At 49.6% G+C, this 16,051-nt stretch overlaps 1 protein-coding gene across 1 annotated transcript in view; it reads right to left on the bottom strand.

Annotated features, from left to right (window-relative positions):
• LOC122564893 (stomatin) overlaps positions 1-16,051 on the bottom strand; it is a 50,463-nt gene that overhangs the window by 7,979 nt on the left and 26,433 nt on the right. Inside the window, exons 4-6 of the mRNA XM_087998684.1 lie at positions 6,761-6,843; positions 6,310-6,632; positions 5,180-5,222 (exon numbers count right to left, since the gene is read on the bottom strand). Coding sequence (XP_087854810.1) covers positions 5,180-5,222; positions 6,310-6,632; positions 6,761-6,843 — 449 coding nt within the window. The remainder of the gene's footprint in view (positions 1-5,179; positions 5,223-6,309; positions 6,633-6,760; positions 6,844-16,051) is intronic.

The following is a 16,051-nucleotide window of genomic DNA, read 5'->3' as shown; positions in this document are numbered from 1 at the left end:
GAGAGAACACGAGAACACGCGAGCGAACACGAGAACACGCGAGCGAACACGAGAACACGCGAGCGAACACGAGAACACGCGAGCGAACACGAGAACACGCGAGCGAACACGAGAACACGCGAGCGAGGGCGAACGAGAGCGAGAGCGAGAGAGAACACGAGAGCGAGAGAGAACACGAGAGCGAGAGAGAACACGAGAGCGAGAGAGAACACGAGAGCGAGAGAGAACACGAGAGCGAGAGAGAACACGGGAGCGAGAGAGAACACGGGAGCGAGAGAGAACACGGGAGCGAGAGAGAACACGGGAGCGAGAGAGAACACGGGAGCGAGAGAGAACACGGGAGCGAGAGAGAACACGAGCGAGAGAGAACACGAGAACACGCGAGCGAACACGAGAACACGCGAGCGAACACGAGAACACGCGAGCGAACACGAGAACACGCGAGCGAACACGAGAACACGCGAGCGAACACGAGAACACGCGAGCGAGGGCGAACACGAGAGCGAGAGCGAGAGCGAACACGAGAGCGAGAGAGAACACGAGAGCGAGAGAGAACACGAGAGCGAGAGAGAACACGAGAGCGAGAGAGAACACGAGAGCGAGAGAGAACACGAGAGCGAGAGAGAACACGAGAGCGAGAGAGAACACGAGAGCGAGAGAGAACACGAGAGCGAGAGAGAACACGAGAGCGAGAGCGAACACGAGAGCGAACACGAGAGCGAGAGCGAACACGAGAGCGAGAGAGAACACGAGAGCGAGAGAGAACACGAGAGCGAGAGAGAACACGAGAGCGAGAGAGAACACGAGAGCGAGAGAGAGAGCGAGCGCACGAGAGCGAGAGCGAGCGCACGAGAGCGAGCGCACGAGAGCGAGCGCACGAGAGAGAGAGAGCGCACGAGAGAGAGAGAGCGCACGAGAGAGAGAGAGCGCACGAGAGAGAGAGAGCGCACGAGAGAGAGAGAGCGCACGAGAGAGAGAGAGAGCGCACGAGAGAGAGAGAGCGCACGAGAGCGAGAGAGCGCACGAGAGCGAGAGAGAGCGCACGAGAGCGAGAGAGAGAGAGAGCGCACGAGAGAGAGAGAGAGAGAGAAGAGAGCGCACGAGAGAGAGAGAGAGCGCACGAGAGCGAGAGAGAGAGAGAAGAGAGCGCACGAGAGAGAGAGAGAGAGCGCACGAGAGAGAGAGAGAGAGCGCACGAGAGAGAGAGCGAGAGAGAGCGCACGAGAGAGAGAGCGAGAGAGAGCGCACGAGAGCGAGAGAGAGCGCACGAGAGCGAGAGAGAGCGCACGAGAGCGAGAGCGAGAGAGAGCGCACGAGAGAGAGAGCGAGAGCGCACGAGAGAGAGAGCGAGAGCGCACGAGAGCGAGAGCACGAGAGCGAGAGCACGAGAGCGAGAGAGAGAGCGCACGAGAGCGAGAGAGAGAGCGCACGAGAGCGAGAGAGAGAGCGCACGAGAGCGAGAGAGAGCGCACGAGAGCGAGAGAGAGCGCACGAGAGCGAGAGCGAGCGCGCACGAGAGCGAGAGAGAGCGAGCGAGAGCGCACGAGAGCGAGAGCGAGAGCGCACGAGAGCGAGAGCGAGCGCACGAGAGCGAGAGCGAGCGCACGAGAGCGAGAGCGAGCGCACGAGAGCGAGAGCGAGCGCACGAGAGCGAGAGCGAGCGCACGAGAGCGAGAGAGAGAGCGCACGAGAGCGAGAGAGAGAGCGCACGAGAGCGAGAGAGAGAGCGCACGAGAGGGCACGAGAGCGAGAGCGAGCGCGCACGAGAGCGAGAGAGAGCGAGCGAGCGCGCACGAGAGCGAGAGCGAGAGCGAGCGTGCACGAGCGAGAGAGAGTGTGCACGAGCGAGAGAGCGTGCACGAGCGAGAGAGCGTGCACGAGCGAGAGAGCGTGCACGAGCGAGAGAGCGTGCACGAGCGAGAGAGCGTGCACGAGCGAGAGAGCGTGCACGAGCGAGAGAACGCGAGAGCGCGAGAGAACGCGAGAGCGCGAGAGAACGCGAGAGCGCGAGAGAACGCGAGCGCGAGAGAACGCGAGAGCGCGAGAGAACGCGAGAGAGCGAGAACGCGAGAGAACACGAGAGAGCGAGAACACGAGAGCGAGCGAGAGAACACGAGAGCGAGCGAGAGCGAGCGAACACGAGAGCGAGCGAACACGAGAGCGAGCGAACACGAGAGCGAGCGAACACGAGAGCGAGCGAACACGAGAGCGAGAGAACACGAGAGCGAGAGAACACGAGAGCGAGAGAACACGAGAGCGAGAGAACACGAGAGCGAGAGAACACGAGAGCGAGAGAACACGAGAGCGAGAGAACACGAGAGCGAGAGAACACGAGAGCGAGAGAACACGAGAGCGAGAGAACACGAGAGCGAGCGAACACGAGAGCGAGCGAACACGAGAGCGAGCGAACACGAGAGCGAGAGAACACGAGAGCGAGAGAACACGAGAGCGAGAGAACACGAGAGCGAGAGAACACGAGAGCGAGCGAGAGAACACGAGAGCGAGCGAGAGAACACGAGAGGAAACACGAGAGCGAGCGAGAGAACACGAGAGGAAACACGAGAGCGAGCGAGAGAACACGAGAGCGAGCGAGAGAACACGAGAGCGAGCGAGAGAACACGAGAGCGAGCGAGAGAACACGAGAGCGAGCGAGAGAACACGAGAGCGAGCGAGAGAACACGAGAGCGAGCGAGAGAACACGAGAGCGAGCGAGAGAACACGAGAGCGAGCGAGAGAACACGAGAGCGAGCGAGAGAACACGAGAGCGAGCGAGAGAACACGAGAGCGAGCGAGAGAACACGAGAGCGAGCGAGAGAACACGAGAGCGAGCGAGAGAACACGAGAGGAAACACGAGAGCGAGCGAGAGAGAGGAAACATGAGAGCGAGCGAGAGAGAGAGGAAACACGAGAGCGAGCGAGAGAGAGGAAACACGAGAGCGAGCGAGAGAGAGGAAACACGAGAGCGAGCGAGAGAGCGAGAGCGAGAAAACGCGAGAGCGAGAAAACACGAGAGCGAGAAAACACGAGAGCGAGAAAACACGAGAGCGAGAAAACACGAGAGCGAGAAAACACGAGAGCGAGAAAACACGAGAGCGAGAAAACACGAGAGCGAGAAAACACGAGAGCGAGAAAACACGAGAGCGAGAAAACACGAGAGCGAGAAAACACGAGAGCGAGAAAACACGAGAGCGAGAAAGCGAAAACACGAGAGCAAGCGAGCGTGAGCGAGAAAACGAAAACACGATAGCGAGAAAGCGAAAACACGATAGCGAGCGAGAGAAAACACGAGAGCGAGAAAATGCGAGAGCGAAAACGCAAGGGGGTGGGGGCGCGCACACGAGAGAGCGACAGCGCGCGAGAGCGACAGCGCGCGAGAGCGACAGCGCGCGAGAACGAGAGCGGGAGAACGAGAGCGGGAGAACGAGAGCGGGAGAACGAGAGCGGGAGAACGAGAGCGGGAGAACGAGAGCGGGAGAACGAGAGCGGGAGAACGAGAGCGGGAGAACGAGAACCAGCGCGAGCGCGCGAAGGAGAGAGGGAGAGGGAGAGGGAGAACCAGCGCGAGCGCCCGCCAGAACGCGCGCGAGAAAGAGAGCGCGCGCGAGAACGAGAGCGCGCGCGAGAACGAGAGCGCGCGCGAGAACGAGAGCGCGCGCGAGAACGAGAGAGCGCGCGAGAACGAGAGAGCGCGCAAGAATGTGAGCGCGAGCGCGAGAGCACCAGCGCGCGAGAGCATGAGAGCGCGAGCACAAGAACGAGAGAGCGAGAGGGAGAGGGAGAACCAGCGCGCGAGAACTAGAACGAGAGAGAGAGAACGAACGAACGAGAGAATGAACGAACGAGAGAACGAGAGAGAGAACGAGAACGAACGAACTAGAGAATGAGCGAGCGAGAACGAGAGAGCGCGAGAACGAGAGAGCGCGAGAACGAGAGAGCGCGAGAACGAGAGAGCGCGAGAACGAGAGAGCGCGAGAACGAGAGAGCGCGAGAACGAGAGAGCGCGAGAACGAGAGAGCGCGAGAACGAGAGAACGAGAGCGAGAGAGCGAGAACGAGAGAGCGAGAACGAGAGAGCGAGCGAGAACGAGAGAGCGCGTGAACGAGAGAGCGAGCGAGAACGAGAGAGCGCGAGAACGAGAGCGAGAACGAGAGAAAGCGAGAACGAGAGAGCGCGAGAACGAGAGAGCGCGAGAACGAGAGAGCGCGAGAACGAGAGAGCGCGAGAACAAGAGAGCGCGAGAACAAGAGAGCGCGAGAACAAGAGAGCGCGAGAACAAGAGAGCGCGAGAACAAGAGAGCGCGAGAACAAGAGAGCGCGAGAACAAGAGAGCGCGAGAACAAGAGAGCGCGAGAACAAGAGAGCGCGAGAACAAGAGAGCGCGAGAACAAGAGAGCGCGAGAACAAGAGAGCGCGAGAACGAGAGAGCGCGAGAACGAGAGAGCGCGAGAACGAGAGAGCGCGAGAACGAGAGAGCGTGAGAACGAGAGAACGAGAGAGCGAGAACGAGAGAGCGAGAACGAGAGAGCGCGAGAACGAGAGAGCGCGAGAACGAGAGAGCGCGAGAACGAGAGAGCGAGCGAGAACGAGAGAGCGAGAGAACGAGAGAGCGAGAACGAGAGAGAGCGAGAAAGAGAGAGAGAGAACGAGAGAGAGAGAACACGAGAGAGAGAGAGAGCGCAAGAGCGCGCGAGCGGGAATGTGTAACATTGGATCTGCATCAAGTTAGGATGGGAATCAAAAGAATGTGAGTGGGCAAAACTATGGCAGATGCAGTTCAATGTGATGTTGGATCAAGAGAGCTAACATCTTTTTTGTGAAATGGTGGAAAGCTAGGAGCTGAGAGATCTAGATGACCATGTACCCAAATCACTAAAAATGAGACCACATATACAAAACGTCATTTTAAAAAAAAAGTGCTCATGAAATGCTGGCCTTTAACTCGAGGGTAAATGCTGGCCTTAACCTTGTTGGAACTTGAAACCAAGGAAACTAAGGAAGTGGTGCTCCAATTGCACAGACCTCCTGGAGAGCACTATATTATTTTGACATTCATAGGATGAGAGGGCATCACTAAATCGGCCTGTATTTATAGCCCACCCCAGAGGGCAGTTATGGGTCAGCCACATTTGTGTAGGTCTGGAGTCTCACGTTGGCCGCACCAGGTAAGGATGGGTTTTACCAACAATCCACAATGGCTTAACAAGGCAAGTGTATCAAGTGATCTGCAGCAGTATACAGAGCAAGTTCAAGGGACTAAATGGAAACTTCATCCTTCTCCTTTTATCACTGCCACTATTTTATTGATCCATCTCCCTTATTGAAAATTCCAAATTGAAAACATTCAATGCCTCCCTGACATATAACATTGACCAGTCTTTCACAGTGTGGTGTATTACTGAAGTGGTCATATTTGGATATATATTTCCAAAGGCAGGAGCAAGTTCTAAACTCTAAACATTCTGTAAATTACATGCAGGTAATTTTTTTTATTTGTGGTGGTATCGTGGGGGGCGGGGGGGGGAGGGGGGGAATGGATTGTGAACTGAAGACTTGTGTGATGAGTTTAACTAGTGAAGTTTAACTTTAAAACAAAGGCTTGAAATGGTGGGTCACAGCTGGAAACAAATACACATTGAACTATTTCCCAAGCATCAAGCCAGCCTGTTCGATGTACAGATATGTACAAGCATGAGCCAACACTTGCATTATAAGTACTTACTTGTTTGGTACAACTGCATCTGCACTTTGGCATTACTCAGTACTTGGAACTGATAACTGCCTTCAAGCACAATTGAGGACAATGATTAACAGGAGGCTTTACTGCACATTGAAGAGACTCTCTGAAAGGGATTAAACTGCCCCCCCCCCCCAGTGCATTTATCCAAAAGAAATGCACAGAAATGAAGCCAAATCTGCAAAAACGTATGGGAATAAGAAATAGGACAACCGTAAATGAGGTTAGATGGAGAAAGGGGCTTGAGTGGAGCATAAATAAGGCCGATGAGCCCAAACTGAATGTATAGCATGGCACAGGCATGTACTCCACAACATGTGTAACACAAAGAGCTGCTGACATTGAGGCCCACTTACAGAGGGTGCACTAAAGTTTGGGACAGCCACTGCAAAGGCTCAGTGGAGACAGGTCACCCAGCTTCTGCTACCGTACTACACTCAGATCTGGAAACTGCAAATCCTCCAACGCTACAGGTTCGACACGAAAATAATATGTCACAGCCTGTAACTGTAAGTGTAGTGAGGAACCTCAGAGCACCACACACCGCACTGAAATAAAACTTGTTCAGGTTTTACGCTTTGTGGAAGTTGAAAGTTTGTGCAGCATTACAAAGTCTTTTTGGAGCAAGTCCACTTTTTGCGGGAGAACGACAGCGTGAGAAAAGGCATGAATTGGAAGGTGATCTGGTGCACACCTGCATGTTGTGGGCAATTTCCTCACGGTCGGACAGAATCTGAGCAAGATTTTTTGTTCCGAGCACATTTCTTAACGTGGTCTGCGCCAAGAGTCGGGTAGCGGAGTCTGCATTCGTGATGTTCGCAACCGCGAGGATGGCATTCTGAACACGGTAATACACAACCCCATCGACGCTGACCGTCACAGAATCCTTGGTGAGAATCTAGCCAAAAAATAAAATTTAAACAAAAAGGCACATTAATAAATGTACTGGAAAGGGTGCAGCATCTGACAGCTCAATCTGAAACACCAATGTACCAGGTGTAACGCTGAACATTTCAAACATCATACCTCTTGAGGTGGAATGTCAAAGGAAATGGTTCTCATGTCTACTTTAACAAAGGAGTCAGTGCAGGGCAAGATGAAAAACAGCCCTATGGTAAAAAGGATAAGAAATCCATTAGAATAGATATGGAAACTTTTCAATTAAACATAATGCAACAGCAATAAGTACTGTAGGTTTCACTGGCTAGCACAGAAGTCCTGAAATTGCTCAAAAGGTGAACATTGTCAAACAAGGGTGGGTGTTAAAAACATTTTATTCAGATTCATTGCACACTGATTACAGTGACAACTCCTACATTTTTAAAGAAAAGCACACAACTTAATGTTTGCGTTTTTAGTTCTAAACTCTTCTGGCAGCTGAGTATGTTCCCAGTGCCAACTGGTCTCAGCTATTTTTAAAAGAAGTTTTCCCCTCCCCCGACACACACACACACAAATACAACAGCGTTATGAAACAGACTGGCTCCAGCATGTCACTTAACAGTTTGACAAAATAGCCAGAGATAACAGGAGACTGCAGCTCAGAGACTGCTGTCCCAATGGACAAGGTGTCACAAAGAGGTCTCTCTCAGACATGGCCCTCAAACCATCATCAGTTTCACAAAAGTTGTTTAATTGATAACTTTTGCAGTTACAAATGCACAAATGTTTACCATTCCCCTTGGAGCAACGGAGATTGAGGAATGATTTGATAGAGGCGTACAGCATTATGACAGGTTTAGATAAAAGAAACACTAGACCTCCACACCAGCTGACTGCATAAGGAACGGAGAGCCCAGATTTTCAGAGATACAGAGAAGAATGGGAAGATAATTTTATTCCGACATTTAGCCAGAAAGAGGAGTGTGCTCCTCAGTCCTTCAACTCTGCTCCACCTTTTGATAAGATCACACAATTTCTAAAGGAATTTGGAAATAACATTGCAGGGCTTCATGAAGGAATGGGATTGCCAGCTTGTTTTGCGAGGTGCCAGAATGGACTCAGTGGGCTGAACGGCCTCCTGCTGTATTGTACATTATTCTCCCTGGGAAATGTAAGTGCCGCAGTGCACTAAGGGTCAGAATGCTGTTCCCCAAAGAGACAGCTGATGCTAGATCAACTCTAAATTTTAAATCAGATGACTGTCAGATTTCTGTTCACTAAAGTGATTAAGGGATAAGGAGCAAAGGCAGACAGATGAAGTCAGGCCAAAGGTCAGACAGGATTTCACTGAATAGTCCCACTTGTCCCAGAGCCATGAGGTTATTACTGAATCCCCTTTTGCCCACCTTCCTTCCAGGTATTACACAGCTCTCTAAGATCAGCCTATTTACCCTATTCTCTCTCCTGGTCCTTCTCCTCCAAAATAACAACATAGCTGTTTGCAACTGGTCATGATCTTAAGAGACATTTTATTCCATTTATCTATCTTTAGATACTTCAAATGTGTCTCATGTTTGAAAAGCAACGTGCCTGGAGGCGAATACTTGGCCTGATATATACAGCATGTTCCTTCTTGCTCAATTTCAAGTGCACATCCTTTATTTACATAAACCTCGGGGTCCCCTAGGCAGTGCTTTTACTTAGATAACAGATGTGTGTGAGAGAGACGATGCTCAAGAGAGTGCACGCGTGACAGTGTGTATGTGAGTGCGCGTGTGCACGCATGTGTGAATGTGAGTTTGTGTGGGTGTGCGAGAGAGCGTGCATGTGTGACAGAGAGAGAGACAGAGAGAGAGACAGAGAGAGAAAGAGACAGAGATATTAAGGAATCATGTGCCCTCCTGCCTCCGAGCTTCTCTCTTATGGTTGATGGAGAACAGGAAAGAAAGTGGTCAGTGTAGTTCGAATGGTCAGCTCATTTTCACCATGGCCTTTTGTGTTGCTGGCATCACATCGCTATGGTAGTCAAAATGAAGATATGGTAGTCAAAAAGAGATATATACCCCTCCATAATAAACAGGACACGATCCCCCTGAAATTAAGTCATCTGATGGGAGGGAATATTTCTCATTCAAATGGAGGGGTGCCCATTAGATCAGAATCACTGACATCTTATTCCCATTGATCAGGCCTTCTCCAACCTACACCAGGAAGTGCCACCTCGTCATTCCTGCATTGCCCAGTATGCCCCACACTTTTGTCCCAAAGTGAAAGACTTTCAGCATTAGAGTCAAGTCTACACTGATGAGAAAAAGACAGTGGGGTGAGAGGAAGACGGTGAACAGACAAAACTGGTGACCATGGGTCGAAACTAAAAATCTAAGTCAGACTCTTGGGGCATTGCGAAAACTTACCATCAAAGCAAAATCCATTTTGTAAAACCTACATCTTTCAAAATGTAATTTCTGTTCTGGTTTCACAGGCACCAGGAAGCCAGGACAACGCTGCCTGAAAATAAGGAACTGGGAAATATGAAAGCTGCTAAAAATAATGGCTTCCCGTGGTTTGAAGGTGTTGTATTGTAGAACTGGCAAAAACTGCACAGTTTCTGATGAGAATTCATGCTCAACAGTTGCTAAAAAAGACAAGTGGATTTGAAAGTCTGGAAATTTGTGGATAATGGAGCCTGCCAAGCCTAGACAATTCAGGAGTGGAACCTGGCTGTGGGGTGTTTGCATCCTGAAGTTTTCTAAAGGGAATCCATCCACCTACACTAATCTGATTAGGGTATGTTTAACAAGCCCAATGAACGTAATCTAATCACGACAGGCATCTGGGATCAGAAAGTTATCCAATCTCTTCCAGTTCTCCTCGCGTACTATTTACCCCCTCAGCCTCAGTACAAGGGTGAGGCAAACTTTGAAAACACATTTTCCCTTCCCTTCACATTCAACCAAGAATGGGTCAACAAGCCCGCAGAGAGGGCTAACGACGCCACCCTGGGCTGCTTACCAAAAGCCACTCACAGACCAGGAATACAGTACAACCTGATACAACAGAAAACAAAAGGGAAAAAAACAAATTCACTCTCTCCAGCTTTTGGGCCACGTGAATACTACATAGAACGGGTGCACCCTGCTCTACAGGACACAGTGGAAGCATTCCATGACAGGCCTCAGGTTAACTGTCCAAGATCACTAACAACTACACTTTGTTCTATCCACAACATTTACAAATCAGGCTCAGTTCAGAACGACGATATTAAAAGCTGCCTTTTCACAGCCAAAGCTGAGTTGGAACCAAAGAGTGAATCTCTCAGGGTGGCGAGTTTTAGAGGGGCATAGTTTTAGAGTAGGGAGCGTTCAAGAGAGGATTTGAAGAATTTTTTTTTTATCCCGAGGGTGGTCGGTAAGTGGAACTTACTGCCTAAGGGCAGGTAGAGACAGGAACCGTGAAGACATATCAGAATTATTTAGATGAGAACTTGAAACTCTGTGCATGGGGAAGGGCCAAATACTGGAAAATGGGACAAAAATGGATGGATGCTTAATGACTGGGCTGAAGGGTGTCAGGCCATGCTGTGAAAACTCTGACTCTTGTATCACCAACTATCAGAAATGTACATTAATTTACAACACAACGACAAAGCCTGGTTAAAACAAAATGATCCCTTCTCCGTTATAAAGGCATCACGGGGGACCATTCAGCTGCCCCCTAGGTCAATGGCAATTTTCTCCGTCCCATTCCTCAGCTTTATCCCGTAGCTCTGCAAACTGCATTTGCTCAGGATCTCCATCCAAATTCCTCTAGAAATCGTTGCTGTCTGCATTGTCACCACTCTCTCAGGAACTAGCATCTAGGTCATTATCACTGACTTCTCTCCATCCATCCCTCCCTCCCTCGCCATTAAAATGTTTTAACCTCCACAGATTGGAGAGATCCGGCAATGGATTGTTCGCAATGCAGCCTCTGAGTCCAGCTGCCAAATGGAGGCAGACGAGGACACTTGGACTGGTGTTGCATTAACAGTGCAATACTAAAGTGAATCTCAGATTAATGTTTATTAGTACAACGATCACAAAGTGAAAGATCTGTGGATGCTGGAAATCGGAAACAAAGACAGAACTCGCTGGAAAGGCTCAGCAGGTCTGGCAGCATCTGTGGTAACCCATAACATTAACTGATTTCTTTCCACAGATGCTGCCAGACCTGCTGAACCTTTCCAGCAATTTGTCTTTGTGATCAGTTAAAGGAGGACAGGTAACAGCCACAGGAATTCTCTCAACAACAGAAACTTGGGTGTGGTGCCTGTATTTGCAACCGTCCTCAGCAAACAGGACATCTGTTGGGCCTCAGTAGGACTGCGGTGCTTCATTACAGGAAGGTTGCGAATGCATAGGATAGAGAGCGCAGAATTGGTTTACGAGCATGGTTCCAAGAACGAGAAATTCCAGTAGGTGAACAGATTGAAGAAGTGGGGGCCCGTTTTCCTTGGAGAGAAGGCAGCAGGGAGGAGCTGTGTCAGATCAAAATCACAAATAGGCTGGATAGAGTTGACAGGGAGAAGAAAAAAAGAGCGAGAGGGCACGTGATGTGCAAACAAAGCAAGATGATGGGTGGAAAAGAAACAATGCACCCAGTGAGTAGTTAGGGGTTGGAATACACTGCTTGGAAAGGCAATAGAGCCAGGTTCAATTGAGACATTGAGGGGGGTACGGGGTGATTCTTCAGCTCCACGGTGGCTCAGTGGTTAGCACTACTCCCTCACAACGCCAGGGACCTGGTTTCGATTCCACCTTCGGGCGACTCTCTACGTGGAGTTTGCATATCCTCCCAGTGTGCGCAGGTTTCCACCGGTTTCCTCGCAAAGTCCAAAGATCTGCAGGTTAGGCGGATTGGCCATGTTAAGTTGCCCAGTGTCCCGATGTGTAGGTTAGGTGGATTAACCGTAGGAAATGCAGCGTTATAAGGTCAGGTCTGGGTTGATGCTCTTTGGATGGTCAGTGTGGACTCGATGGGCCAAATGGCCTGCTTCCACACTGTAGGGATTTGATGAAATGATTGGCGCTGGAGAACAGAATGGGAGCAGGTACAATGTGTGCCTTCTGCACTGCAACCATTTTGTGAAACTGTGAATTTTAAAACGCTGGACAATTCAGTCACATATCCTCTCCGTTCAAAAACACAACCAGCTTGCTCTCAAAGTATTACCCAGCTGTACAGCTCCTGGCACACTTCAGAAAAGTCAACATGATGGGGTGCGAGATAAAGACATCAAGATCCATTTTGTAAATACCCAGTTATAAAGGCTTAAGGCTCATTTATTATGATTGGAAGCAGGTGCTTTTTTTTTAAAAACATAAAAATGCCAAATGTCCCACCGCACCCACACCACCCGTTTCAAATCCAGGTTAAGCAGAAACTGGATTGCTTGCTGCTGTTTGCAGTGGAACCAGTTTTACTGTCTGGGTCAAGCATTAAGCATGAGACAGCATAAAACACACGGGGAATACCCACTCACAATCATGCCCATGATGGAGTTCAACTTGAAACACCTTTAAAAGTCCTGGTCAGAGGCTTTGAATTTACTCAAACAGAGGTTGTTAATCACTTAGGACCAATGTCCTGTTGTTTTATGAAGGCGAATCTAATCATCAAATTGCAGGGTAGAGCTGAATTTTGGTCAGGGTGGTGTCAGCCTTCAAGGGCCGGAGTGGAGATAGAGTAGTGGTAATGTCATTGGGAAACAGGGCCTGAAGTCCAGACTAATGCTCCAGGGTCACAAGTTCAACTCTCACCACAGCAACAAGCAGAATGTTATTCAATCAATTAAAAACAGGAATGAAAGGATAGCCTCAGTAAAAGTCACAATATTTTAGAGTAAAAAAACTGCAGATGCTGGAATCCAAAAGGAGGTAGGCAGGAGGCTGGAAGAATACAACAGGTCAGGCAGCATCAGGAGGTGGAGAAGTCGACATTTTGAGTGTAATCCTCCTTCACAGCGGTTATCAAGTGTCATAAAAATCCATGAGATTCATCAATGCTTTTTAGTGAAGGAAATTTACCATCCTTACCTCATCTGGCTTACATAGATTAGATTAGATACAGTATGGAAACAGGCCCTTCGGCCCAACATGTCCACACCGACCCGACGAAGCACAACCCACCCAAACCCCATTCTCCTACATTTACCCCTTCACCTAACACTACGGGCAATTTAGCATGGTCAATACACCTAACCTGCACATCTTTGGACTGTGGGAGGAAACCGGAGCACCCGGAGGAAACCCACGCAGACACAGGGAGAATGTGCAAACTCCACACAGTCAGTCCCTGAGGCGGGAATTGAACCGGGTCTCTGGCGCTGTGAGGCAGCAGTGCTAACCACTGAGCCACCGTGTTCATGTGGGAGGCTGTTCTCTACTTCCTTTATTCATTCACAGAATGAGGGCATCACTGGCTAGGCCAGCATTTATTGACCATTCCTAATTGCCCAGAGGGCAGTTAAGAGACAACACATTGTAGCGGATCTGGAGTCACATGTAGGCCAGGCCCGGTAAGGATGACAGTTTCCATCCCTAAAACACATTAGTGAATCACAAGTGCTTTTTCTGATCATTGATGACCATGAATCGGTCCCCAGAGTGTTATCTGGGTTTCTGGATTAACAGTCCAGCGATAATACCACTAGGCCATCGCCTCCCGCACCACAGGGGAATGCCATGGGGCAGGACGTGCCAGGTATGCCTCCCACTTAAAATTGCTCTGTCTCACCCACACACACACACCATCGCGCGCTTGCACGTACACACACACACACACACACACACACACACACACACACACACACACACACACACACACACCCCTTTGCACACCAAGAAGAAAATAATCACAGATGGGAGTCACAGAATCTCTCCCTAATCTAAGACAAGGTTTTTCTTTTAAGCATTCAGCAATTTTAAAACTTCCTGCACATCTGTTAATGTAACATTTAGGGTAATCCATGATAACTTTGTAGCTGTGGAGGTTCACCACCGCCCCCCCCCCCCCCCCAATTCAATATGGTGAGCACTAACATTTGCTCCTTATCCTACAGGGGGCACTCTCAGCCCTGGCCCCAGAATGGACGACATTCGGATATCGGGCCGAGTACAATCTGGAAAGCCTTGTTCAACTGTCAGGCTTCCGGTCGAACAGTGCTGCTGTGTTCGGAGCTGCATCAGGTTCAGCTTTTTAGTAATGAGCTGATGTGCTGGCCCAGTTACTGATCCTGGTTAAATCCGTGCTGACCATGAACAGCACGTACCTCTCCCCGGTTCAAGTGTCAGATCAGGGCCCAGAGCAACAAGTTCACCTCTCGGCTTGGCTCATTCCTCACTCTGATTCTCCTTTTCCTGTCCCAGTTTAGACACTGGGAGAAAGTCCTACTTCTTGTTGCCTTCGATCTCAGAGCCTCTCAGCTCCAGGCTTCCATCCCACGTTCCCAAAAACGCCTCCTCCACACCCACCCTTGCTTTACTGCTTCTCGGGTATGACAGACCTAACAACACTAACCCACAACAACTCTAGGTGCTCTGCTTGCAATGATCACCCCCTGCCTGGACTCCAAACCGCAATTAAACCAACCTCCCGATCGATTCTCAACCGCTCCTGCACGTTCCCTTCTCAAAGACCAGCACAGTGGCTCAGTGGTTAGCAGTGCTGCTTCACAGTGCCAGGGATCTGGGTTCGATTCCAGCCTTGGGTGACTGTCTGCGTGGAGTTTGCACATTCTCCCAGTGTCTGCGTGGGGTTCCTCCGCGTGCTCCTGTTTCCTCCACAGCCCACAGATGATTAGGTGAACTGGCCATGCTAAATTGCCCATAGTGTTCAGGGATGTGTAGGTTGGATTCATTAGTCAGGGGAAATGTAGAGGAATGGGTCTGGGTAGATCTTTGGAGGGTCAGTGTGGACTGGTTGGGCCAAATGGCCTGTGTCCACACTGTAGGGATTCTATATGAACAGCTGGTGCAGTTTAAATTCCATTAACAAAAGCTCATCTCAGTATGAACCCTGAGCACAAAAGTCAATCTGGCTCACAAATGTCTCTTTGGAGAGGAAATCCTAAATAACCTGGCCCACCTAGACACCAGGCGTTGAACAAAGTGGCTGACCATTAACTGTCCTCTAAAAAGGATTCACAAGCTTCCCAGATTCAGGGGCAATTAGGGAAAGGCAACAAATCCTGACCTTGGCAGAGACAAGGTGATGGGGTGTGTAAAAGATATTGAAGTGTTCAATCAACCATGATTGCATTGAATGGCAGGGCAGGTTTGATGGGCTGAATTCCTGAAGAAGGGCATGTGCCCGAAACGTCTGCAGACCTCACTTTCTCCTTGATGGGCTGAATGGCTTATTGTTCCTATGATATGCCCATGTTCCATAAAAGATGATTAAAATAATTCTTCTAGATACATTATTTAAACCCCATTCTGCTATGTATCCTGATCAACATACTGAATAGAATGGAGCAGTGCAAAGATTAAATAGATTAGAAAGATAGGGAGAGAATTTTTAACCCATTAGTCATATTACAAAGTATTATCCCAGAGGCATGGTGTCATATCTTGTTTGAAATTCTTTTAATTTTATATCAAAGGCACATTATGTAGACATGGCTCATTAATCCTGCCTTATCTCACCCCCGTGCAGGAGCTAAACCATTAACCTCTTGCTGAATTATAAGCACAAGAGTTTAACAGTGACCAGCGAGCTGCACCCATTGAATTGCAAATTATTGGGGAATCTGAGTGTAAAACAATAACAAACACAATTTGTCAGAGAGATGCACAACATGGAAACAGACCCGTCGGTCCACCCCGTCCATGCCAACCAGATATCCCAACCCAATCTAGTCCCACCTGCCAGCACCTGGCCCATATCCCTCCAAACCCTTCCTATTCATATACCCATCCAAATACCTTTTAAATGTTGCAATTGTACCAGCCTCCACCACTTCCTCTGGCAGCTCATTCCATACACTTACCACCCTCTGTGTGGAAAAAGTTGCCTTTTATAACTTTCCCATCTCACCTTAAACCTATGCCCTCTAGTTCTGCACTCCCCCACCCCAAGGAAAAGACTTTGCCTATTTACCCTACCCATGCCCCTCATGGTTTTGTAAACCTCTATAAGGTCACCCCTCAGTTTCCGACGCTCCAGGGAAAACAGCCCCAGCCTATTTAACCTCCTTCTGTAGCTCAAATCCTCCAAACCTGGCAACATCCTTGTAAATCTTTTCTCAACCCTTTCACGTTTCACAACATCCTTCCAATAGCAGGGAGAGCAGAATTGCATGCAGTATTCCAAAAATGTCCTGTACAGCCGCAACGTGACCTCCCAACTCATGTACTCAATACTCTGACTACAAGGCCAACAACCCCAGAAAGACAA

The sequence above is a fragment of the Chiloscyllium plagiosum genome, unplaced genomic scaffold (assembly GCF_037043375.1).
Source record: "Chiloscyllium plagiosum isolate Xiang-an unplaced genomic scaffold, Cpla_swu_hap1 HiC_scaffold_21, whole genome shotgun sequence".
NCBI lineage: Eukaryota > Metazoa > Chordata > Chondrichthyes > Orectolobiformes > Hemiscylliidae > Chiloscyllium > Chiloscyllium plagiosum.
Note: the sequence above shows the minus strand (reverse complement) of the source record. Positions and strands in the feature narration are given on the sequence as shown.